This window comes from Salmo salar, chromosome 16 (genome assembly GCF_965601325.2).
Source record: "Salmo salar chromosome 16, fSalSal1, whole genome shotgun sequence".
Classification (NCBI taxonomy): domain Eukaryota; kingdom Metazoa; phylum Chordata; class Actinopteri; order Salmoniformes; family Salmonidae; genus Salmo; species Salmo salar.
This window is the reverse complement of record NC_138306.1, coordinates 20361043-20385312: the sequence shown is the minus strand read 5'-3', so window position 1 is coordinate 20385312 and position 24270 is coordinate 20361043. Positions and strand designations below refer to the sequence as shown.

The following is a 24270-nucleotide window of genomic DNA, read 5'->3' as shown; positions in this document are numbered from 1 at the left end:
AGCAGAATCACTACATATCCCATCGAGCCAAGCGGCGAGAGGCTACCAGTTGTCACAGTTCCAAGAACAGTCAAACGTCCAGCTAACCCTTCGCTAATGATGCCGGTGGATCTCCAAACTGAACTTGGATCCGTGTTACGTAGCAATGATATCCTTAGCCACCGTCATCTTACGACAGATATCTCGAACCAGCCATGACTATTCAAACAAACAATAAATCATTTAATTAAGTTTCTTTCTGGCAAATGTCTTAGTTACATGAATGTATAACTACAATATAAGTTTAAGTTGAGGGTGCAGTATTTATGAAGTTTGGCAATGAGGACGAAAACTAGCATAGTTTAGATGGCCAGCTAGTTTGGCCAGGGAAAACAAGCTCAGGCCTAGCCCTGATATCAGGAGCTGGCGGCGAAAAGTTTGATTAAACAATTGAGACTGAAACGAATAAATCAGATGACATATTTAAGGAGGGTATTGATATACAAACCCGAAATCAGCTGTAACTTCAACAGTAAAACAAAGCTTAAAACGATGTTTGAGTGAACCCTGAACACAGCAAATGAATGGTGAAGTCGCTTCCGTAGACGACTTCTCCTCACCGCTCTATAAAAGCAATTTTCCTCTCCCTGCTCAGACCACTCCGAGACAGTCCTAGTAAAATGATAGGTTTTTACCTATTATAAATGGAAATCTATTACAGTAAGGTACTTAAATTGTTACCCAGAAATGATTCGATATTGATATAAAAACGGCTGCAATTGGGCCTTTAACCTGTCTCGGCTAGGGGGCAGAATTTTCACAGCCGGATAATAAACTGGTTACTACTCTTGCCCAGAAACGAGAATATGCATATTATTAGTAGATTTGGATAGAAAACACTCAGAAGTTTCTAAAACTGTTTGAATGGTGTCTGGGAGTATAACAGAACTCATATGGCAGGCAAAAACCTGAGAAAATCCCAAGCAGGAAGTGGCCTGTCTGAGAATATGTAGTTCTTCTTTTGATTCTATCGAAACTACAGTATCTGTGGGGTTACGTTGCACTTTCTAAGGCTTCCATTGGCTCTCTAAAGCCTTCAGAAAGCGGATTGAGGCGTCTTCTGTCTCTGGGCGGTGTATAGTAGCTCAGTCTCTCAGTCGTCTGCCTGGTGACAAAGAGATTGGATATGCACATTCACGCGAGCACCCTGTTTTTTCTTTTCCTCTTTGAATGAATACACTATTGTCCGGTTGGAATATTACCGCTATTTTACGAGAAAAATACCATAAAAATTGATTTTAAACAGTGTTTGACATGCTTCTAAGTACGGTAATGGAACATTTTGATTTTTTTTGTATCGAAATGCACTCGCGCGTTACCCTTTGGATAGTGACCTGAACGCACGAACAAATTTGGACATAACTATGGATTATTTGGAACAAAAACATTTGTGGAAGTAGCAGTCCCGGGAGTGCATTCTGACGAAGATCAGCAAACGTAATACAATATTTCTAATACTAATTCAGAGTTTAGGTTACCCTGAACTTGGCAGGTGTCAAAACAGCTAGCCGTGATGGCTGAGCTATGTTCTCAGAATATTGAAAAATGTGCTTTCGCCAAAAAGCTATTTTAAAGTCTGACATAGCGATTGCATAAAGGAGTTCTGTATCTATAATTCTTAAAATAACTATGTATTTTGTCAACGTTTATGATGAGTAATTTAGTAAATTCCCCAGAAGTTTTTGGTGGGAATGCATGTTCTGAACATCACATGCCAATGTAAAAAGCTGTTTTTGGATATAACTATGAACTTGATTGAACAAAACATGCATGTATTGTATAACATAATGTCCTAGGAGTGTCATCTGATGAAGATCAAAGGTTAGTGCTTCATTTAGCTGTGATTTGGGTTTTTGTGACATATGCTTGCTTGGAAAATGGCTGTGTGATTATTTTGGTCTATGTACTCTCCTAACAATCTAATGTTTTGCTTTCAATGTAAAGCCTTTTTGAAATCGGACAATGTGGTTAGATTAACGAGAGTCTTATCTTTAAAATGGTGTAAAATAGTCGTATGTTTGAAAAATTGAAATTATTGCATTTGAGGTTTTTGTATTTTGCGCCACGCTGTTCCACTGGCTGTTGAATAGAGTGGGACGGTCACGTCCCACCTAGCCCATAGAGGTTAATAAAAGGTGTTAACAAAGAGTTGGTTACAAGAGGAAAATAAGCAGTGGCAAAACGCATACCAAGTGTCATATTTGATCTTTATTGTGTCTCCACCTTGTCTGCAATTGATTTCTATGCATCTTCTTTGAAACACACATCCAGGAAGAAACAAAAACTGAGGAAAACATCAAATTATTCCTTCATAAATTCCATCTTAAACAAAAAAAAGTGCTACAACAAATCACATACAAAAGACAAATCTACAGAGTGACTCGGACACATAGACAGTAGGAAATAGAGGAGAAAGGGACAACAGGGGAGAGTGCTGTACTAGGTACAGTGGTAGTGTCATGTCATGGTAGAACATATAATCAGAGGGAAAATGCAACCTGAAAAGTGATGCAGGTACATTGGTGGTCCAGTGTGTTGGTACTTCAACCACCACTGTGTTCTTTTGTTGTCATACCAATAGAGGAATTGGCTACAGCACTTACACTGTATAGGACCAGGCTAGTGCCTGAGCATTGTTGAGTGAAATGTTGGACCATAGGGAAGTGTGTTGTGAGGAAGGAGTGTAAAACATCAGGGATGTAGTGAGGGAGGTGAAACAGAGGGCAGCAAGGTGGAGAAATATAAAAAGCCCAGAGGAAATGTAGCATTGGACACTAGGCAGTGGAGGCTAGTGGGAGGAGCTATAGGAGGACGGGCTCATTGTAATGGCTGGAATGGAATTTAAAAAAGGGACGTATCAAACATATGGAAATGACGTTTGACTCCGTTCCATTCATTCCATTTCAGCCATACCAAAGAGATCCTCCCACCAGCCTCCACTGATACTAGGATGGTAGAAGAGGCAGGGAAGAAGGTAGAGGAGAAACATATAGTGAGAAATGGCAGAAAGAGTGGCCCGATATCAACATAGTGCATCTGCCATTACTGATGATTTACCTTCACTACCACTACCAAAGACAGATATGGATCATAGAGTACCTTCACCTCACCAGGGTCAAGGCTATAGAGATGATGAAAGCAGATTTTTTTTTTAAAAGACCACATATGCAAAAGTACACTGGTTGTCTAAGTCAGCCCTGGAGGACCCCTGTTAATGTCTCCACATAATTAGGTAGTGAAGGTTGAACCACAATCCTCCCTGCAAAGACAGGGGCCTTCAATGCCTGGCTTTGAAACAAGGAGATAAGGAAGTACGCCGATGCTCCAACACCACTACACAGACTCACTAATATGATGATTAGCAGTCCAGTAGTATGAACCGAAACCTTGTCCCCGATACTGCACTCTGGGTCTCACTACACACTCACTGCTCCTCCGGCATACTGCATCTTCACAGAAGTTTTCCACAGCAATATACTATACATAACCATGTGTCATATGTTAAATACGAGGTATCGTCATCATAGTTGTATCTTCCACTGCATACAGTATAGTACACAACAACAACGGCTTTAGGAGAATTTAAATTCCATTCCAGGTCCTCCACAGCCAGCCAACTCATCAGGATATGATAGCTTTGTCTTCAGACCATCTACAAGGGGGGGGGGGGGGGTTGAAAGGATAGCAAGCCGTCCAGTTCATTCGGTAATGATGACTGAAAAAAAGTAGCGTGAGGATTGGGATTTCCGTAGTGTGTGTGATCTAGTCACCAGTCTGGTAGTGACTAACTACCTGACATACAGTATCTTACAGAGCCATAGAGAGAGAGCCATAGAGAGAGAGCCATAGAGAGAGAGCCATAGAGAGTGAGAGCGAGAGAACACATTCACACTGCTAGTACACAGCTGCATTCAGTCGGTTAATGCAGTCAATAGAAAACAATGAGCAGTGATGAGCACCTAATGGAATGAACAGTTCTCTAGTCCGCCGCAGGTAGGCTCCATCAGAATTATATATAATATATATATATTTTTTTTTAACTGTCCACACCAAATAAAGCTTTAGAAATTGCACTCGTTGCCACGTTATTCCCAGGTCCTTATCCCTGTGATATTTACATTCAGTAGTTAGTCCAGGATGGGATACAAAAAATAATCAAATAAAGTTCTCTTAACTGAAAACAAAGTATGTTTCTGTTACTTGACATCACTACTGCAATGCAAAGGCAGAAGACCGCCAATATCTGTTCTGTGATAAAGACAGCACCTGTATTATCACAAGCACAAAACCCCCAAAAGGTTTCTGGTTCTGAGATTGTCTGCCTGTGTCTGCGACAGCCATCTTCTGCCCCCTGCAGATAGAGTTTAGTCATGAAGGCTACCTGCTCTTACGGGCTGAATTTACAGTTCAGAGTGTGTAGTGCGTGTGGTGTGTAGTGTGTGTGTGTGTAGTGCATGTGGTGTGTAGTGTGTGTGTGTAGTGCGTAGTGTATACACAGGTTGGACCAGGAAGCACCAGCGTGGCCACCCTTCTGTGCACTTGGAGGCAGTTTTCCTATAGAATAAAACTGAACAGAGCAGGACCAGGTGGGACCAAAACTGGTCTGGGTGGGTCTGGTCTGGGCCTGGACTGGTGTGGAGGTGTGTATCTGGGCCCGGCTAGCGCAGTTTGAGCCTGAAGGCTGAGATCTCCATGGGCTCCAGGCTGACGGAGGAGTCGTTGGCCATAGGGGGGCTGGAGTACATCAGGGACAGCGACACGGGCTGTAGCAGCTGGAGGTCCAGGTTACGGAACAGAGACGACAAACCCAGCTGGAGGGATAGCCACAAGGAGAGAGATGTAGAGAGAGAGAGAGAGAGACAAATACAGTTTGTGAAAGAGGGGTAGAGTGTGTTTGCTAGAATAATCTTTCCAGACTACCATAATGACTCCAATTGCATGCGTGTGTAACCTACAGTACTAACCATGTGTGTTTGTGGTGAGCCGTGTGTGTGTGTGTGTGTGTGTGTGTGTGTGTGTGTGTGTGTGGTTGAGGACCACTGACCTGTCCCTCAGTAGTGGTACAGTTGAAGCCGGGATTTGGGGTCTCCAGACCACAGTCCAGACCCTTCCTATGCAGGATGAGGGCCGTGTAGGGAGACGGGGAGTGGGTGTCCTGCTACACATAACACAAACAGCAAAGCAGAAACATATCAGCATCCATGGTAAACACACAGAACCCTACATGTATTATATCTTCTAGTATATTGATGTTCCACAAACAAGAGAAGGACTTCATTTCTAGTTACCTGGTGCTGGATGCTGCGCAGGTTGATCACGTGGAAGTCGCAGGGCAGGGCCCCTGTGAGGGGGGCGAAGGTGTGCAGGGGAGGGATGCCACGCTTCTTGGGCAGCACGGGCAGCGCCAGCACCTCGTGGTTGAGGGTGGCTGAGGTCAAGTGACTGAGCAGGGAGGGGAAGCTGGTTGGTCCACTGTCCACCACCTGGGAGGCAGAGAAACATGTCACAACAGACAACACGGGTCATATCTGACAACTAACCCCGTCCCACCCTGCTTATCTTCAGCACAGCAGGGAAGCTGCAGAGCTAAAAACAATTATTTTAATTTTAAGCGCATATCCAATTCCAGGATGCTGCTATAGCAGACCTTTGAGCTACAGGGTAGAGGGCAGCGAAAACACAGGTTAAACTTAAGTTAAGAACTACATCTATAGCACAGATTACACAGACAGACAGCCAGCCAGCTACGGCTGGGTAGCTAGCAACCTCACTGTTGCCATGGCAACTTTACCTCTTGAGCACCGCCTCTCAGAGCGATTGTGATGAGCGAGTGAAACATGGAGGAGAGTTTGGCAAAGAAGCCAGCATGCTGGAGTGCAATGAAAGAGCAGACAGACAAAGATAACAAAAATAAATGGAAGGGGTTGACCAAAGAATAGAGGGACAGGGGTTAACAATCGCAGCATGAGAGATGAGACATTTTCAACAACTGCTGATAAACAGAATTCCTTGCTTAGCTACTGTTCCCACTAAAACTAGAGTGGCTTCATTTGATTTGATATGACACCTATAAACAAGATCCAGGAAGTTCCAGTAACTTCCATCTGAGGACTCTAGATTGACTGACCTTGTTGCCAGTAGACCTACTCTCCAGTAGGAGGCGGAAGCGGTTGGCCGTCTTCTTGTTGTCCTTCAGTCCCTGGCCCAGGCCGCGGTTATCATCTTGCATCAGCCGCCGGTCCAGAATCACCTCCAACTGGCCTGAGGTAGGGAAAAGCAGAGACATGCACATAGAGCTCTATCATAGAATCTGGATAGACTGTGATTTATGATTGACATTCCCATTGAGGACTTCCACCATTCTAACTGGGTGGGGATTCCTACGGGTTGGGAGCATTCAGACAATGACCAGAGCATTGTCTTCTTCAAATTGGGTTGCCTATGGATGGTCAATGGCATTTTCCCTGCCTCTGTTTTGGAAAATGCTGAAGTATGGGGCTGGAGTAAAAAACAAACAAATTTATAGACAGAGCTAAAGATGCAAGGACTGGCCAAACCATGATATCAAAATTATAGTTTTAATCATGTTTTGAGGCTATATTCTGTTTGTTTACAAACTTTGGCTTAAGAGAAGCTTATATTTTGGGTTCGACAGTTGAACTAAGCTCATGAGGCATTTCTAAGTTACATTTTGTGATTGCTTTATGCCTCGCTTTATGTCTCTCTCAAATGTCCATATGCCTTGTACACTGTTGTTTAGGAGAGTTATCATTGTTTTAGTTTACTGTGGAGCCCCTAGTCCCATTCAACATGCCTCAGAAACTTCCTTTGTCCCACCTCCCACACATGCGGTGACCTCACCCAGCATAACTATCCCGTCCAGAGATGCAACCTCTCTTATCATCACTCGGTGCCTGAGCTTACCTCAACTGTACCCGCATCCCACCATACCCCTGTCTGTACATTATGCCCTGAATCTATTCTACCACGCCCAGAAATCTGCTCCTTTTATTCTCTGTCCCCAACGCACTAGACGACCAGTTTTGATAGCCTTTAGCCGTACCCTCATCCTACTCCTCCTCTGTTCCTCAGGTGATGTGGAGGTTAACCCAGGCCCTGCGTGTCCCCAGGCACTCTCATTTGTTGACTTCTGTAACCGAAAAAGCCTTGGTTTCATGCATATTAACATCAGAAGCCTCCTCCCTAAGTTTGTTTTACTCACTGATTTAGCACACTCTGCCAACCCTGATGTCCTTGCCGTGTCTGAATCCTGGCTTAGGAAGGTCACCAAAAATTATACGATTTCCATACCCAACTACAACATTTTCCATCAAGATAGAACTGCCAAAGGGGGAGGAGTTGCAATCTACTCCAGAGATAGCCTGCAAAGTTCTGTCATACTATCCAGGTCTGTGCCCAAACAGTTCAAACTTCTAATCTTAAAAATGAATCTCTCCAGAAATAAGTCTCTCACTGTTGCCGCCAGTTATAGACCCCCCTCAGCTCCCAGCTGTGCCCTGGACACCATATGTGAATTGATTGCCCCCCATCTATCTTCAGAGTTCGTTCTGTAAGGTGACCTAAACTGGGATATGCTTAACACCCTGGCAGTCCTACAATCTAAGATAGATGCCCTCAATCTCACACAAATTATCAAGGAACCCACCAGGTACAACCCTAAATCCGTAAACATGGGCACCCTCATAGATATTATCCTGACCAAATTGCCCTCCAAAGACACCTCTGCTGTTTTCAATCAGGATCTCAGCGATCACTGCCTCATTGCCTGCATCCGCTATGGGTCCGCGGTCAAACGACCACCCCTCATCACTGTCAAACGCTCCCTAAAACACTTCTGCGAGCAGGCCTTTCTAACCGACCTGGCCTGGGTTTCCTGGAAGGATACTGACGTTGTCTTGTCAGTCGAGGATGCCTGGTCATTCTTTAAAAGTAATTTCCTCACCGTCTTAAATAAGCATGCCCCTTTAAAAAAAATGTAGAACTAAGAACAGATATAGCACTTGGTTCACTCCAGACCTGACTGCCCTCGACCAACACAAAAACATCCTATGGCACTGCACTAGCATCGAATAGTCCCCGCGATATGCAACTTTTCAGGGAAGTCAGGAACCAATACACACAGTCAGTCAGGAAAGCAAAGGCTAGCTTTTTCAAACAGAAATTTGCATCCTGTAGCTCTAACTCCAAAAGGTTTTGAGACACTGTAAAGTCCATGGAGAATAAGAGCACCCCCTCCCAGCTGCCCACTGCACTGAGGCTAGGTAACACTGTCACCACCGATAAATCCACGACAATCGAGAATTTCAATAAACATTTCTCTACGGCTGGCCATGCTTTCCTCCTGGCTACCCCAACCCTGGCCAACAGCTCCGCACCCCCCACAGCTACTTGCCCAAGCCTCCCCAGCTTCTCCTTCACCCAAATCCAGATAGTAGATGTTCTGAAAGAGCTGAAAACCTGGACCCGTACAAATCAGCTGGGCTAGACAATCTGGACCCTCTCTTTCTAAAATTATCCGCCGCCATTGTTGCAACCCCTATTATCAACCCCTATTATCAACCTCTCATATCGTCCGAGATCCCTAAAGATTGGAAAGCTGCCGCGGTCATCCCCCTCTTCAAAGGGGGTGACACTCTAGACCCAAACTGTTATAGACCTATATCCATCCTGCCCTGCCTTTCTAAAGTCTTAAAAAGCCAAGTTAATAAACAGATCACTGACCATTTCGAATCCCACCGTACCTTCTCCGCTGTGCAATCCGGTTTTCGAGCTGGTCACGGGTGCACGTCAGCCACACTCAAGGTACTAAACGATATAACCGCCATCGATAAAAGACAGTCCTGTGCAGCTGTATTCATCGACCTGGCCAAGGCTTTCGACTCTGTCAATCACCGTATTCTTATCGGCAGACTCAACAGCCTTGGTTTCTCAAATGACTGCCTCGACTGGTTCACCAACTACTTCTCAGATAGAGTTCAATGTGTCGAATCGGAGGGCCTGTTGTCCGGACCTCCGGCAGTCTCTATGGGGGCACCACAGGGTTCAATTCTCGGGCCGACTCTATTCTCTGTATATATCAACGATGTCGCTCTTGCTGCAGGTGATTCCCTGATCCACCTCTACGCAGACGAAACCATTCTGTATACATATGGCCCTTCTTTGGACACCGTGTTAACTAACCTCGAAACGAGCTTCAATGCCATACAACACTCCTTCCGTGTCCTCCAACTGCTCTTAAACGCTAGTAAAACCAAATGCATTCTTTTCAACCGATGGCTGCCCGCACCCGCCCGCCCGACTAGCATCACTACTCTGGACGGTTCTGACTTAGAATATGTGGAATCTACAAATACCGAGGTGTCTGGCTAGACTGTAAACTCTCCTTCCAGACTCATATTAAACATCTCCAATCCAAAATGAAATCTAGAATCGGCTTTTGCAACAAAGCCTCCTTCACTCACGCCGCCAAACATACCCTCGTAAAACTGACTATCCTACCGATCCTCGACTTTGTCCAAGTCATTTACAAAATAGTTTCCAATACTCTACTCAGCAAACTGGATGCAGTCTATCACAGTGCCATCCGTTTTGTCACCAAAGCCCCATATACTACCCACCACTGCGACCTGTATGCTCTCGTCAGCTGGCCCTCGCTACATATTCGTCACCAGACCCAGTGGCTCCAGGTCATCTATAAGTCTATAGATAACAACACCCACCCGTAGCACGCGCTCCAGCAGGTCAATCTCACTGGTCATCCCCAAAGCCAGCACCTCCTTTGGCCGCCTTTCCTTCCAGTTCTCTGCTGCCAATGACTGAAACGAATTGCAAAAATCACTGAAGCTGGAGACTTATATTTCCCTCACTAACTTTAAACATCAGCTATCTGAGCAGTTAACCGATCGCTGCAGCTGTACATAGCTCATCTGTATATAGCCCACCCAATCTACCTACCTCATCCCCATATTGCTTTTATTTACTTTCTGCTCTTTTGCACACCAGTATTTCTACTTGCACATCACCATCTGCTCATCTATCACTCCAGTGTTAATTTGCTAAGTTGTAATTACTTCGCTACTATGGCCTATTTATTGCCTTACCTCACGCCATTTGCACACACTGTATATAGACTTTATTTTTTTTCTATTGTGTTATTGACTGTACGCTTGTTTATTCCATGTGTTGTTGTTTGTATCGCACTGCTTTGCTTTATCTTGGCCAGGTCGCAGTTGTAAATGAGAACTTGTTCTCAACTAGCTTACCTGGTTAAATAAAGGTGAAATAAAAATAAATGTAAAAAAAAAAAAATCAGTGGGTACATATCATTACTTCATAAATCCAAAAATTGATGGAGCAACTGCAGATTTCCCCTTTAGGAAAAAACAACATATGAGCGGTCCTTCCCTACCACTCTCTAGGCTGGTGGCACCCAGGGCCTGGGCAGAGTGCAGGGTGAGGCGGTGCTGGCTGTCCTGGATGTAGGCCTGGCTGGGCATTGGGTAGAAGTTGGCCTGCAGGGGGAGCTTCAGGAGGCGGCGCCGGGGCTGCATCTGTGGAAACATTACAGTATTGAGGTACATGTTGAAGCCGAAGATCAGACATTCTATAGTGTAAAGTGTGTGTTGTGGTCTGACCTGGAATCCGTTGAGGTCTGTGTAGAAGGTGTCGTCACTCTGGATGTCAGTGACCAGCCGCATGGCCAGCTCCTTGTTAGACTGTTCTCTGATGTCCACCATGGTGGTGACATCCAGAGACAGACCGTCCACACCTGGCACATTGTGTATGCGGATGGTCTGTTGGAAGTGTTGGTAGAGAGACACTACCTCAGAGAAAAGAGGTCCCTCCACCACACGCACCACAGGAGGCTCCTTCTGACTGTAGGGCTGAAAGGTTAATGGTTAAGGTTAGGTTAGGAATGGTTAAGGTTAGGAATGAGGCAGGTTACTGATCCTAAAATGGTCTCCATGTAACTTACTGTATCTCTAGTAGAGGTAGGAGGGTTTTAAAGCTAGCTCACCTTAGCCTTTCCGTCAGGCAGGAAGAGGTAAGCCCCGCTCTTATCCTTGGAGGACCGAGTACCATATGTCACAAACTGGATCTGAACCTTCAATTCCTGAGGGTCGTCTTTACGACGGATACTCTGCTCGAGAGACCATATTATACATTACACTTCAACCAAATTAGTCTGTGCTGCCCATTTGGAATTCATCAAATAAGAAAGGGCCTTGGACGAATTTGATCATTTTAGTAAACTTTTAGGCTGAATTCCAAATCTGTTAGAGACAAAGCACAGTCAGTGGCTGCATCCCCAAATGACAGTCCAGGCCTTTGGCCAAAAGTACTGCATTACATAGGCTACCATCTGGGCTGCAGCCAGCCCTCTACCTCTCCACGTACCTCCAGCAGGCCGGTGGTTCCTGAGAAGCCCAATGTGAGGGACTGGGTGGCGATGTAGAAGGGTTGTGGGTCTGCCGTCTGGGAGCGGAGGGGGAGGGGATCCACGGCGTGGGCAGTCTGCCCCCGACCAGACAGCCTCAGCAGGGTCTCAGAGCGCAGCGTCATGGGGGTGTCGGCAGAGTCATACAGGTGGAACACAGCCAGGCCCAGGGCAGGCAGACGCACCATGAAGGAGGCCTGTAGACAGGAGAGAACACAGTTAAACACACACACGGCAGACAGACCGAGGCACTCATGCTACACCTAATATAATCAATGCATCTGTCAAATGAAGTACCAAGCAATGCCCATTAAGTAGTCACTGAGAGCACCACAAATTAAACCAGCAACCACACACACACCTGGAAGACCTCTGCGCTCATCTGGCTAGCAGAGCTCCACTGGGCACTGAGCTGCACAGGGAGGGTCTGTCCGTCCTCTGTGAGTACCCTGACCCTGGCAGAGTTCACCAACACTGTAACCACACACAGCCTATCCTGCTCCACCGGGTTGAAAAGCACCAGGTACCTGACGGAAAGACAGGGGGATATCAGTCACAAACACCCCACCGATGAGAGACTGTACTGGGGCAGAGTGGAGGGGGGGGGGGGTTACCTGGGTCCTGACTGGTCCAGTTCGATAAGAGTGCGCTGGGGCAGGGAGTCTTGGGTGGCACGTCTGTCATCCTATAGGATAAGGATATGAGTATGTGATCGTCAGTTGCACTGATTGCTTACACTAGAGAAGCACTGAGTAGTAGATCACAACTCCTGTCAACCACAGAATCCATTGGAAAGTGACAGAAAAGAGAAGATAGACTTATAAGCTACTGTAACACTAATGCATTGTTAGAGAGCTCCATGTTATGAACAGGTTGACGTTCCCAGTCCTTCTTCCTCACCGTCTCTAGGAAGGGTTCTGTCTGGTAGAAGCGATACACATCCTTGTTCTTCATCACTAGGAAGTGAGCTGCGTTAATGATCACTCTCTTCAGGCCCTGCAGGGAGTGCAGTAACCTACAGGAGAGACAAAGGACCAAGGACAAATTATCCTAATATTCCTGAAGCTGGTGACATGAGTGTCTTTTATCAAACCAGTGTCACCAAACCATGCACATCTCTATTCTGTGTCTCTCTTAGCCACTGACCTGTTGCCGTAGTCAATGACCACGTTCTCCTTGGCGGTGCCGGTGATGGCATCGTGATGCTGGAAGAGGGCAACGGTACGCCTTGCATCTGTCAGCAGGGTGTAGTCTGAAGTGGGGTAGCGGCCCTCCATGCCTGTGTGGCGAGCGTGGGCCACGGCGAGACTGAACAGGATCTCTGCCCCCCTTGGGAACACCACACAGGAATACTTTAACAAAGACAAGTGAACCTTTGGGATTTTTCCCAAACCTTGACAGTGTGCATGACAGGTTTCCATCTTCCAATTATTTAGCTCTTGAAACCTACACACGTGGTTAACATTGTTGAATTAACAACTGAGAGTAAGGCTCAGATGCCAACCTGCTGTTTCACAGGTGTATTGAAGCCATGTCTGTCTGATTCCATCTGGCCTTACCGGAGATGGGACTCCAGCACGCGGTCCATGCTCTTGTAGAAGGGCCGGGAGGTGTAGTAGCCACTCCAGTAGTGGTCCTCACGGTCTGCGTACGCAAAGAAGTCCCCACTCAGCACCGGGTAGTCTGGGGGTCTGGCACCCTGGGGCACATTGTTGGCCTTGTAAACCGCAGTGAAGTAGTCGGTCAGGGTCCCAAACTGGGCCTGGAGACATACAGGAACACAGGTGAGATAGGACATTTTAGATTCACTCTAAACATCAATCAAAAACAAATGTTCAATAACTAACAGACCTCTGCCCAGAAGAGCCAGAGAATTGTGGGCTAAGTCTCTGACCTGCACGTGCATCTCGGGGTGAGAGTTCATGTAGTCAAAGAGTCTCTGGTAGTTGAGATACTGCTGGTCCCACTCCAGGGCCTTGTCGTAACGAAAGTCATCTCCCAGTGGAACCAGAACCACCTTACTGCGGAAAAGCTTGGACTTCTTTCGGTACTGGTCCAAGAGCAGGTGGGCCCTAGGGTGGAGAGAGAGAGGTTACACACTGATTAAAAATCACAATTCTGGCTTGTGGGTGCCAGTATTACAGGATTCAAAATAATAAATTCCTCAACAGTGCTTGCTTTAGAACAGTGGTTCCCAAACTTTTTATAGTCCCATACCCCTTAAAACATTCAACCTCTAGCTGTGTACCCCCTCTAGCACCAGGGTCAGTTTTTTTTGCCATCATTGTAAGCCTGCCACACACACTATATAATAAATTTATTAAACATAAGAATGAGTGCGTTTTGTCTCAACCCGGCTCGTGGGAAGTGACAAAGAGCTCTTATAGGACCAGGGCACAAATAATTATATAATACTAATCAATCATTTTGCTCTTTATTTAGCCATCTTACATATAAAACCTTATTTGTTCATCAAAAATTGTGAATAACTCACCACAGGTTAATGAGAAGGGTGTGCTTGAAAGGATGCACATAACTCTGCACTGTTGGGTTGTATTGGAGAGAGTCTCAGTCTTAAATCATTTTCCACACACAGTCTGTGCCTGTACTTAGTTTTCATGCTAGTGAGGGCTGGGAATCCACTCTCACATAGGTACATGCTTACAAAGGGCGTCAGTGTCTTAACAGCGCAATTTGCCAAGGCAGGTGACTCTGAGCGCAGCCCAATCCAGAAATCTGGCAGTGGTTTCTGATTAAATTACATTTTCACAGAACCGCTTGTTGCAATTTCGAAGAGGCTCTCTTGTTCAGATATCGGTAAGTGGACTGGAGGCATGACATGAAAGGGATAACGAATCCAGTTGTTTATGTCATCCATTTCAGGAAAGTACCTACGTAATTGCGCACCCAGCTCACTCAGGTGCTTCGCTATATCACATTTGACATTGTCCGTAAGATTGAGTTCATTTGCACACAAAAAAATCATACAATGATGGAAAGACCTGTGTGTTGTCCTTGTTAATGCAGACAGAGAAGAGCTCTAACTTCTTAAATCATAGACTCAAATTTTTTCTCGCACATTGAATATAGTTGCGTTGAGTCCCTGTAATCTTAGATTCAAATGATTAATTTGAGAAAAAACATCACCCAGATAGGCCAGTCGTGTGAGAAACTCGTCATCATGCAAGCGGTCAGACAAGTGAAAATTACAGTCAGTAAATAACACACTAAGCTCGTCTCTCAATTCAGAAAAACGTGTCAATACTTTGCCCCTTGATAACCAGCGCTCTTCTGTATGTTGTAAAAGCGTTACATGGTCGCTGCATAACGCAGAAAATACACAAGAGTTCAGGGACCTTGGTTTAACAAAGTTAACCCTTTTCATTGTAAAACGTCTTTCAAGCTGTCAGGCATTCCTTTGGCAGGAAGAGTCTCTCATTGGATGCTGCAGTGAACCCAAGTGGCGTTGAGAGCAACTGCTTGCACGCGCATTACCACTCCCTTATGTCTCCCTGTCATGGCTTTTGCGCCATCAGTACAGATACCAACACATCTTGACCACCAAAGTCCATTTGATGTCACAAAGCTGTCCAGTACTTAAAAAATATCCTCTCCTGTTGTCCTGGTTTCCAGTGGTTTGCAGAAAAGGATGTCTTCCTTAATTGACCCCCCATAAACGTAGCGGACATATACCAGAAGCTGTGCCAGGCTGCCACGTCTGTTGGCTCATCCAACTGTAACACATAGAATTCACTGGCTTGTGTGCGAAGCAGTAATTGTTTCAAACATCCCCTACCATGTCACTGATGTGTCGTGAAAGTGTTGTTTGATGAAGACATTGTCTGTACTGTTTTCAAATGGCCTTTTCCCCCAGCGTTGTCCCAGCCATATCCGCGGCAGCAGGAAGAATGAAGTCCTCCACAATAGTATGGGGCTTGCCTGTCCTAGCCACTTGGTAGCTCACCATATAAGACGCTTCTAGCCCCTTCTTATTAATGGTATCTGTTGCTTTTATACATGTCTTACTACGCGAAAGTTGTCTTAATTCTCGCTCAAAAAAACTCGTGGCTTATTTTTCAAATTGGCATGTTTTGTTTCTAAATGTCTGCACAAGAGTGAAGGTTTCATCGAGTTGTGAGATTGTTATATGTGCAAAAGTACTCACAGTGGCTGAGGAAAGGCACTACTCCCAATATAAGTGAACCCCAAATCAATGTAGTTCTCATCATATTTGCACCTCTTCGATGGTCCAACGTCCCTGTCTGTTGTTCGGTGCTTTCCCGGGTGAAGGGGCTCTTTAGCTGAATCAGATTCAGAACGGTCAGTGTCCATGCTAGCTGGGCTAACAATAAATGTAGAATTACTGATGCTAGCATTGGATGTGCTCGTGGAAGCAGAACAACTTGTGTTGTCGACAGGTGCAGGTGTAGTACTGCTGGTAGTAGTAGTACTACCAGTAGAGCTGGTATGTGTCTCTATGGACGCAGGCCTTCGTTTTTTTTAACCATTTTTCAATTTGCGAGCAAATGGAATGAGCAGCAGCTACGTTTGTGGAATTCCCGCGAGAGAGTAACGGTTAATGTGATTGAATGTTAACTACTTGACTAGGCTACCTGTATTTGACATTGTGCTGTTATTTCGCTGAACACTAGATGGTTTAATGTTATTTTTGGCAGTGAAACGAGGCTACTCAGGCGAGAAAAAAACCTCACCCAAATGTATAGCCCCGTTAGAAAATATAAATGGACTGTTTGAAAATGTGAGAAAAAAATAAGTTATTTGTATTTATTTTTTTAAATGTGAATCACATTTTTATTTGGCGTACCCCCGACGGCATTGCACGTACCCTGGTTTGGGAATATCAGCATTAGAATATTGACATTATTGGCATTAGCAACATTTCTGTCTAGTGACCTTCGTCAAAGCATACATTTTAATGAAAAGAAGAAAGCTTGCAAGCAGTGTGCAGAAATGTCTTCTTTTGAAATGCATTACATATTCAATCACATCTCTTAGATGTGTGAGTGCATCCCAGTGTAATGCCAGTGTTACAGGACAATAGATGACTGTACATGACCTTAGAAAATGGAAGATAAAAAAAAAAAAAAACCTTTAATGGAAAAAGGCAATCAATAGCTTTCAGTTAGAGAGCTATTTTCTATTAGCCTCTCTCTGGAATGTGTGCTTTGTAGAGTTCTATGAAGCGTTTGTTTTTTCTACACAAAACTAGTGATTGACAAGCAAGTTGCAGTGACGGTCTCCAAAGCCAGTTGCATCTTTCCTGTTTTTCTGCAACCACACTCCCTGTTCTACTGCAGAGCTCTGACATCTCCTCACCCCCAATCCCCCACACAGCCCCTGGAAATGCTCCTTGACCCACATTCACCCCCGGCAGTGCGGTGTACAAGGCCCCGGGGAGGCTCTCTCTGCTTGGCTCACCTCTCTGCCACGTTGGCCTCCACCACAGCCCGCGGAGGAACCTTCCAAGGACAGTTGACCCGGCCGCCTGGCAGCCTCTTAAAGTCAAACTGGCAGCAGATCTTGGGGTCCGGCCCGCAGGTGTGTGGCACGTCATAACTGTAGAAGGGCATCATATGGCAGAAGATGTCTGTGCTCGACTTTTGGTCTGGCAATACAAACAAAAGGAAGAAAATAGTTGACTTATTTGGAGTTTGTGTGACTATAAAAAGTTCAATGCAAATACAAGCAAGGAACACAGTTACTGTTCTTAGTTAAAACTATAAATTGGCCATTGCCACATTTCCCACAAACTCAATTTGACTTTGAAAGACAGTCCAGAGTGGCAGCGCATTCCAGAGAGAAAAGCACATTGTGGTGTAAATAGATGAGATGGTTTTCCTGGCAGCAGACCAGCCAGCCACTGACCCCAGGCCTGCCTCCACATGAACTCCAGGCTGCGGCTGGAGGCGAAGTGCTTCTTTATGGAGTAGTGGACCCTCTGGATGAGCATGCTGGTCAGGTTGGCCCTCTTCAGCAGGTAGGGCATGGTGGCACTGTGGCCAAAGGGGTCCACAGCCCAGCCTGACCGGGGGGTCACACCTGCGGTAGGGCACAGCACAGGAGGGTTAACATCATGGAGAATATAACAGAGCATGGTGCACAGTTTCCATGTCATCTTAATGGAACTCATACAGGAACAGAAGACAGAACTATGTCCGAAGTCATACAGGATTTCACACAATATGCACAAAAGTTGTCGTTGCAAAGTTATCCGCTCAGAGTTTGAATCAGTTTAACTTTCAAATGCTTCTGCTCCAAACCTTAGGGTGCAAAGCCCCTTGCATGAATAAGAAAAAGTGTCTTGGAAAGGGCAGACGTGTCACTTACCCACGTTCTTCTCCAGCCACTGATGGCCTTCTATGAGCTGGTCGATCATGGCGAAGTAGTGAACGTTGGCCTCATCACTCATCACCCAGCCTCCAGTCACCATCTCCAGCTGACCTCCTAGGATTAGCCTGAGACATCCACACAATAGGGAGGTGAGAAAAAGCAAACTCTTACTCCGAGCCACTGCATTAACCAGAAAGCAGACTATGTCAGGAGTATCAAGTCTCTCTGACAAGGGAGATGTGTGGCACATTAGCTAATTACTGTAGATCACCCTGCTAATATGGCCTGGCAGGTTGTTTACAGCCTGTGATAAGTGATACTGAAAATATACTGTTTTGCTAGTTCGGTAGACATTCACAGCTGGACGAGTTCCTAATTACAGAAAACAACTGAAATCAAATCTACCAAGACCGGCACTATTGACTCTTCCCCCATGTGGGCTATCCTCAAAAGACGGCTCAAATACTTTAAGGAAGAATCCATTTGGGCAGTAGTAAGATGCCTGAGAGCTAGTACTGTGACTGTGAGACACTTACTTGCGCATGGCTTCCTGCTTGTGCATGTCAGCACTCTCCCACCACTTGGCGAAGAAGGAGATCTCGGACCAGATGAACTTCCTGCGTGGGTCCTCAGTCAACTTCACCAGCATGTTGTTGAAGATGTGCTGCGTCTGGTCTGTGTAGTACTTATCAAATGTCTTTATCCAGCCTGCCGGGATGGGATGGGGATGGGAGACAGCAGCACAAAGGTGATGAGCACAACAATACAGATCAGGAGGGGAGGACTGGCAGTCCTGAAGCAAAACGCTTAAACTGAAAACGAAAATGGGAGTTCCTTATTGGAAAAGTTCCTGTGGTTTTGGCTACCTCCCTGTTTCAAAGCATTTATGAGTCTACAAAATATGACCCTGTATTGCACTGTACCATTACCTATAGTGTATTCTGCATTGCGCCATGACAAGACGAGGGGTAGGAGCAGGTCAGCGGTACAGTACCATACAAAACAGCTGTGCGGTATTAAAAATAACACCCGTTTTATTATTTAAACAGAACAGAAACTGTGCCTTACAATGAGCCACCTTGAATGCATTGTCAAAGGATGAGATGCATGTAGCAACTGATAATGTAAAACTGCTAATAATTTAACAACTTTGGCATTTAAAATGTAATAAATGCTGATAATGTAATAAATTGCCAATAATGTAGTAAATGCTGAACGCATAACTTAAAGTTTTTGCGTATGAAATAATTATTACATTATGCATTGATTATTACAATATAAAGTGGTTTTAACATTTATTTATTTTTTAAATAATGTAATAACAATTTCAAATCGCCAGTCCTGCCATTTGACCTACTTCACTTTACCTGCAGTCTTGTTAAACCTTAAAAGCTCTGGCCTGGCTTTTGGAGGACATCCCAGAACAAAAGAAAACTGCTTTAGCGTGATTCACTGACAACAGTCCCAGGGGTCTCTCATAGCTGTGAACATTTACTCAGTGACACCTTAGTAATGAGTAAAGTCTATACTAATTCAAATGGAAGCATAATGAATGGCTATTCCTGTTCTTGAGTGACAACCTGCAAGCTCTACCACGGTCAACAAGTCAATAACTGTCAAGTTAGCTAGCGGGCCTCACACTGGCTGTAAATAAATCTAATGGAACTGTCAATCTCTGGCTAAAATCAAATCTTGTGCCAAGTAACAGCCATTCTAACCTAAAAATAGCCTAGACGTTGGCATTCTAATGTAATTGTGTCACTCCATTTGTCAATCCTGTCATCAGCAGGTAATAGCAAAACATGAAAAATTGATTGAATTGTGGTAAAGCCCAAAAAATAAAGGTATTCCCTGTCGCTAGGCCTCCCTTCCTCACACTTTGCAGTTTTGAAACAGCAAGGTAGATCTACTACCTGACCTCGTCCAATAAGAAATCCTCATTTTCATTATCCGTTTCATAACGTTTTGCTAAGGTGTGCGCGGAAGAAACTAGCTTTTGAGGCGTGCCTCACCTGGGTCATTGTGGGAGTGAGGGACCACAAACACCTGCAGAGGGTCATTGTCCCACTCCCCAGGCTCATAGGTGATCTCAAAGCCCTGCTTCCACACACCCCCGTCTACATTGTCAAACTTCAGCAGGGAGTACACGTCCAGCATCTGGAAGACAACAGACCGAAGTTGGCAAACTTATCTCTGCTTTGGGTTTGGAATACAAGCCAATGTTTGGGTGGTGGGGGTGGAGAGAAGAGGCAAATCACATGAAATCGGTAATCTCTCACCTTAAACGTGTCACGTAGACAAGAGACTGTGTGTTAAGAATTACATACACATATGGCCTACTGATGGCCAACAGAACAACACCCAAAAAGTCCCTGGAGAGCAGCTCACCTGCAGGTCGGTCTGTCCACGGCGGCCCTGGGCAAACTGGCAGTCCTGGGGCTTGACAGAGAGGAAAGTGGGGCGTCCGTCGAAGGGCAGGACCCAGGAGCCGTTGGCACTGCGGAAAGGCAGCTGTCCGCTGGGGGACACAGCGCCGGTGTCGGTCAGCTCCAGGACAGAGTCCTTGATGTGGCTGATGATCTGGTGGTTCTCCTCCAGCAGTTGCTCCAGCTGTTCTATGCGGTTCTGCAGAACAGAGATCTGGCTCTAGAATGCAGGAGGAAAAAGGCCCCGGGGGGAAAATGGGGATGAACGTCACAGGACGAGCTAAACATGGCAAGCAAGTCTATTTAGATGGATACACTACTTCACTGTCCCCTCCCCAAAGGAAACACTGTTGTGAAAATCCAGGTCCTTATTCACTCAAGCTGTAGCAAATACGTAAATGAATAAATAAAAGCAAACAATTTATGGGTCCTATTTAAGCCAAATGCTACAAAACAAGTTTAGGCCAACATGCCTAAAATCCTGTCAGAAACAATCAAATCCAGGCTTCGTTATTTACACTGTTGCTGGAGCGGGTCTGCAGGTCACAAATATGTGCTGCTGCCAAGCAGTACAGCTGTGGTGGCTGGGCATCTCTACACATGGTGTGTTTATGAAAATAACTCAATGCCTCTCAGAATACAGTACTAAATAAATGCATAAATGAGAGATATGAATTATTTAAACATGTGTGCATCTCACCATTTAGGCCCTAGAGTATTCTATGTTTGATAATTAAGCTTTGATGCAACTCAATATCAAAGGAAAAGTGTTCATTAAACTTGAAAAAGGTACTGCCTCTGGCTTGTAGCAGCACACAGATGTATCACAACAACATGGTGTTTGATTGCAGACAAGGGTTGAGACTAACAAGCTAACTAGTGGTGCCATGTCTATAGATGTCTTACCCTTGGGAAGTTCCCGCCGCCGTTCTGTCGCCTTGCAGGGTCGTGTTGGACTCTGTCCAACATCAGGTATAAGGAGAATACGGCCACACAGAATATGGCTCCTCCACACACAGTCACCTGCTTCTTCAGCTTCATACTTTAGCCTGTAGAAAAGCCTTTTGAGGGGGGGGGGGGGGGGGGAGAAAAAAAACGACCTTGACTTGTAGTTCTTTACTTCCAAGATAAGCGGGAATGGTCCTTAGTTAGGACAGAGTGGAGTGCAGTCCTTGGAGTGCAAAAAGTGCCTGAAAGTGACCGGCAGGACCAGTGTCAGCAACAATTCCGCACCCTTGCCTACACTCCCTTAGACCTCCATTAACCAGAACAGTCAGAGGTGGAACAGTTGGCAGAGAAGGTGGATGTAGGTGTGGTGAGGGACACAGGGTACTTAAATCAGCAGTAGCTGGCAAGCAGTCTGTCAGCTCCGGCCAAACCACAGCCGGGCTCCTTCAAAGTGGCCCTTGTGCTCCCAACCATCCAAACCTTTGAGATTTGCGGAGGAGGAAAAAAAACACACACAAAAACAAGCACTAAACAGCGAGGGCTCAAACAGGGAGCCTACTGTCTCCGCAGCATGGTGTCTGTGTGTGTGTGTGTGTGTGTGTGTGTGTGTGTGTGTGTGTGTGTGTGTGTGTGTGTGTGCAATCCTTTGGTCCAGTCCAACTCTCAGGGCTGTGTCTAATTCTTTAGCACTGGCAGAGTCCCCTTTTGCTCTGGTTGGCTGCCAGGGCATAGCCATAACAGTAAGCACATGGCTTCAGTGGTGCGGAGAAACAGGGGTGAATGAAGGACTTGGCTACAGGTACCACCAGCTCTTTAGATAGCCTTTCTCGCTTGGCTCAAAGCACTCCAGGATGAGACAAATGTCACTACGATGCTCTCTTTGACAAAGCCTAAGCATATCAACAATGGCAAAAAAATAAGATACGTTTCCTTGGTCACGTTTGCATCATGTTTAAATTATGTCCTAGGGTCCTTTTCTGAAGCCGGAGGGTAATAATCTCAGTTTAAGGAAGCATGGCCAAAACAACTATGTAATCCCGCTTTTTGTACTCAGTAAAAGGCTGTATGCAAGTGTGTAGGAGAGGAGAGTCACAGACAGATCTTGATAAAGAATGTATACCAAGAAGCAAAAACAACCATGCTGAGCCCAGTGGCCTGGATTTCAGGACGCTTGCTAGCTAAAGACAGACAGGTGTTCCTCCTTCCAACTGCAAATCCTGTATGATCATAATCCTATCAACTAACAGGCTGTCAGTGACAGCCTTGGCATGGGGATTTGTGATGATAAAACCCAACACTTACACTGGCTGAAAAACAACTAAATGGTTCCCAATTCAAAAATGATTTGTTGGGCCATCTGTGCATGATGACTAAACCTCTCCTAACATGGAAATGACAGGCTCCAGTGATATTAGCTAAGTAAAGTATTATGCCTTTAATATAAATGAGCTTGCAATCTTTGCTAGGAAAAGTCACTGTTGAAAGCTCCACATCTTTTTCAATGCATAAATCACTACATATGGATATCAGACTCCAAAGACTACATTTGATTATTTCCCATGCATGAGCTTGTAAGAAAAAGATGGGGCCACTGACTGCTGATTCCCCTTCATCAATACAGAGATGATGGAAACCGACGTGGTAAAGAAATATCCCTGATTGTGGAAATGTATCCTTGTTTGTCGAACCTGTAAATGAAAACAGCAGCAATCAGTGAAGTCAAATAAAGCTCCGGAATAGTTCATGGTGATTTCCCCATGTGTGGGATGAGGTGTGAAGCAGGTGTCCCCGTTATTGTATTGCGTAGTTTTAACTTTAAAACTATATTTGCTTAAAACTGCATTGTTGGTTAAGGGCGTGTAAGTAAGCATTTCACAGTAAGGTCTACAGCTGTTGTATTTGGCACATGTGACAAATAAAATGTGATTTTATTTGAATTAATGGCCCTAGCTAGCTAGCTAAAGCTTTCATTGAATAGTCTGTGTCATTGTATTTTTAAATGAGCTAGGTAGTTCCAAATAGGATACCATTCATACACAGGCATAAAATATGATTCATGCAGTCATGCCTGACAGACAGCTAGCTAAATTAGCTAGAATCTATAATGACAGGTTGACACACAAATAGAATGAATAGACCGGGCATCCCCATTCAAGTCATTGATGGCATAATGGGTGGGTTTGCAACAATTTGAGTGTATCCGAAGTGTACATACGCTTCAATCTGTGCTGTGAGTCAACTCAACTGACATTACAAAAAAATACATTCCATTGCAAGAGCCACATCAGCAAGCATTATTTGAATGAACAATCTACATCACCATGGCAATCCAGCATCAATTGATAGAACATTTCAAATTACCATGGAAATTATTGCATCGCAATACCAGGCAGTCACTGCGAGTGTAGCCATGAGTTTACCAACTTGTCAGGGTTAGAGCGTCCATTCAAGTCCGTTCTATTCATTCTATTTCTATGGGTTGGCATTTCTCTGTTACCATAACAACTTAGCTAGCTAGTTAGCCTGTCTGTTTCATTTACGCCTGTTACGTTAGGTTAAGAACGTCTTAGACAGACAGCTAGCTAGCTAGCTAGCTAGCTAGCAGGTGCTGTTACATTACTGCATTAGCAAGCTTGCTTCATCAATCCTTTTGCCACTGGAGTTTGCACTCATCTCTGACTGACTGACAGCTGCTGAGCACAATCCCACCGCTCAAACACTAACGTTTGCTAGCTAACGTAACGTTAGTTATCTGACTACTCAACCAGTTAGCTAGCATTAGCCTAGCTACCAGTAACTAGCTAGCTAGCTCAGTGTCAAAGGAATCAACCTACCAGTCAGAGTCGAATCATCCTGAATATCTGTTTTCGGGACACATAAAACATTTACGTTATGATGCTGGTGGACGGTTATCCACAGCTACCGAATGGTTCTCTGTTTCGCCGTCAGCCACAGATTGGATATGCGTGTCAGAGACGAAAGAGGAACCGAAACATCCCACTCCCTCATTTTTTTTTCTTTCAATGAGGTGAGGAGGAGGAGTCTACC

At 45.1% G+C, this 24270-nt stretch overlaps 1 protein-coding gene across 3 annotated transcripts; it reads right to left on the bottom strand.

Annotated features, from left to right (window-relative positions):
• Positions 1–2227: 2227 nt before the first annotated feature.
• Positions 2228–24269, bottom strand: man2a2 (mannosidase, alpha, class 2A, member 2). 3 transcript variants are annotated; one of them, XM_082962603.1, is made up of 24 exons: positions 24057–24269; positions 22819–22910; positions 21181–21335; positions 20237–20494; positions 19861–20005; positions 18385–18556; positions 17846–17973; positions 17384–17557; positions 16937–17123; positions 13392–13569; positions 13057–13259; positions 12644–12826; positions 12398–12512; positions 12112–12182; positions 11859–12024; positions 11458–11694; positions 11078–11200; positions 10695–10943; positions 10469–10610; positions 6167–6300; positions 5831–5908; positions 5328–5522; positions 5084–5197; positions 2228–4850 (listed from the first exon to the last, which is right to left on the bottom strand). In XM_082962603.1, the coding sequence occupies exons 3-24, from the start codon at positions 21313–21315 to the stop codon at positions 4698–4700; spliced, it is 3540 nt and encodes a 1179-aa protein (XP_082818729.1). In that variant the 5' UTR covers positions 21316–21335; positions 22819–22910; positions 24057–24269; the 3' UTR covers positions 2228–4697. The 3 variants fall into 3 exon arrangements, with proteins under 3 accessions (XP_082818729.1, XP_014003784.1, XP_014003783.1); XM_014148309.3 differs by lacking the exon at positions 5831–5908; XM_014148308.3 differs by lacking the exons at positions 5831–5908; positions 22819–22910 and having other exon boundaries at positions 24057–24226.
• Between the last annotated feature and the right edge of the window lies 1 nt (position 24270).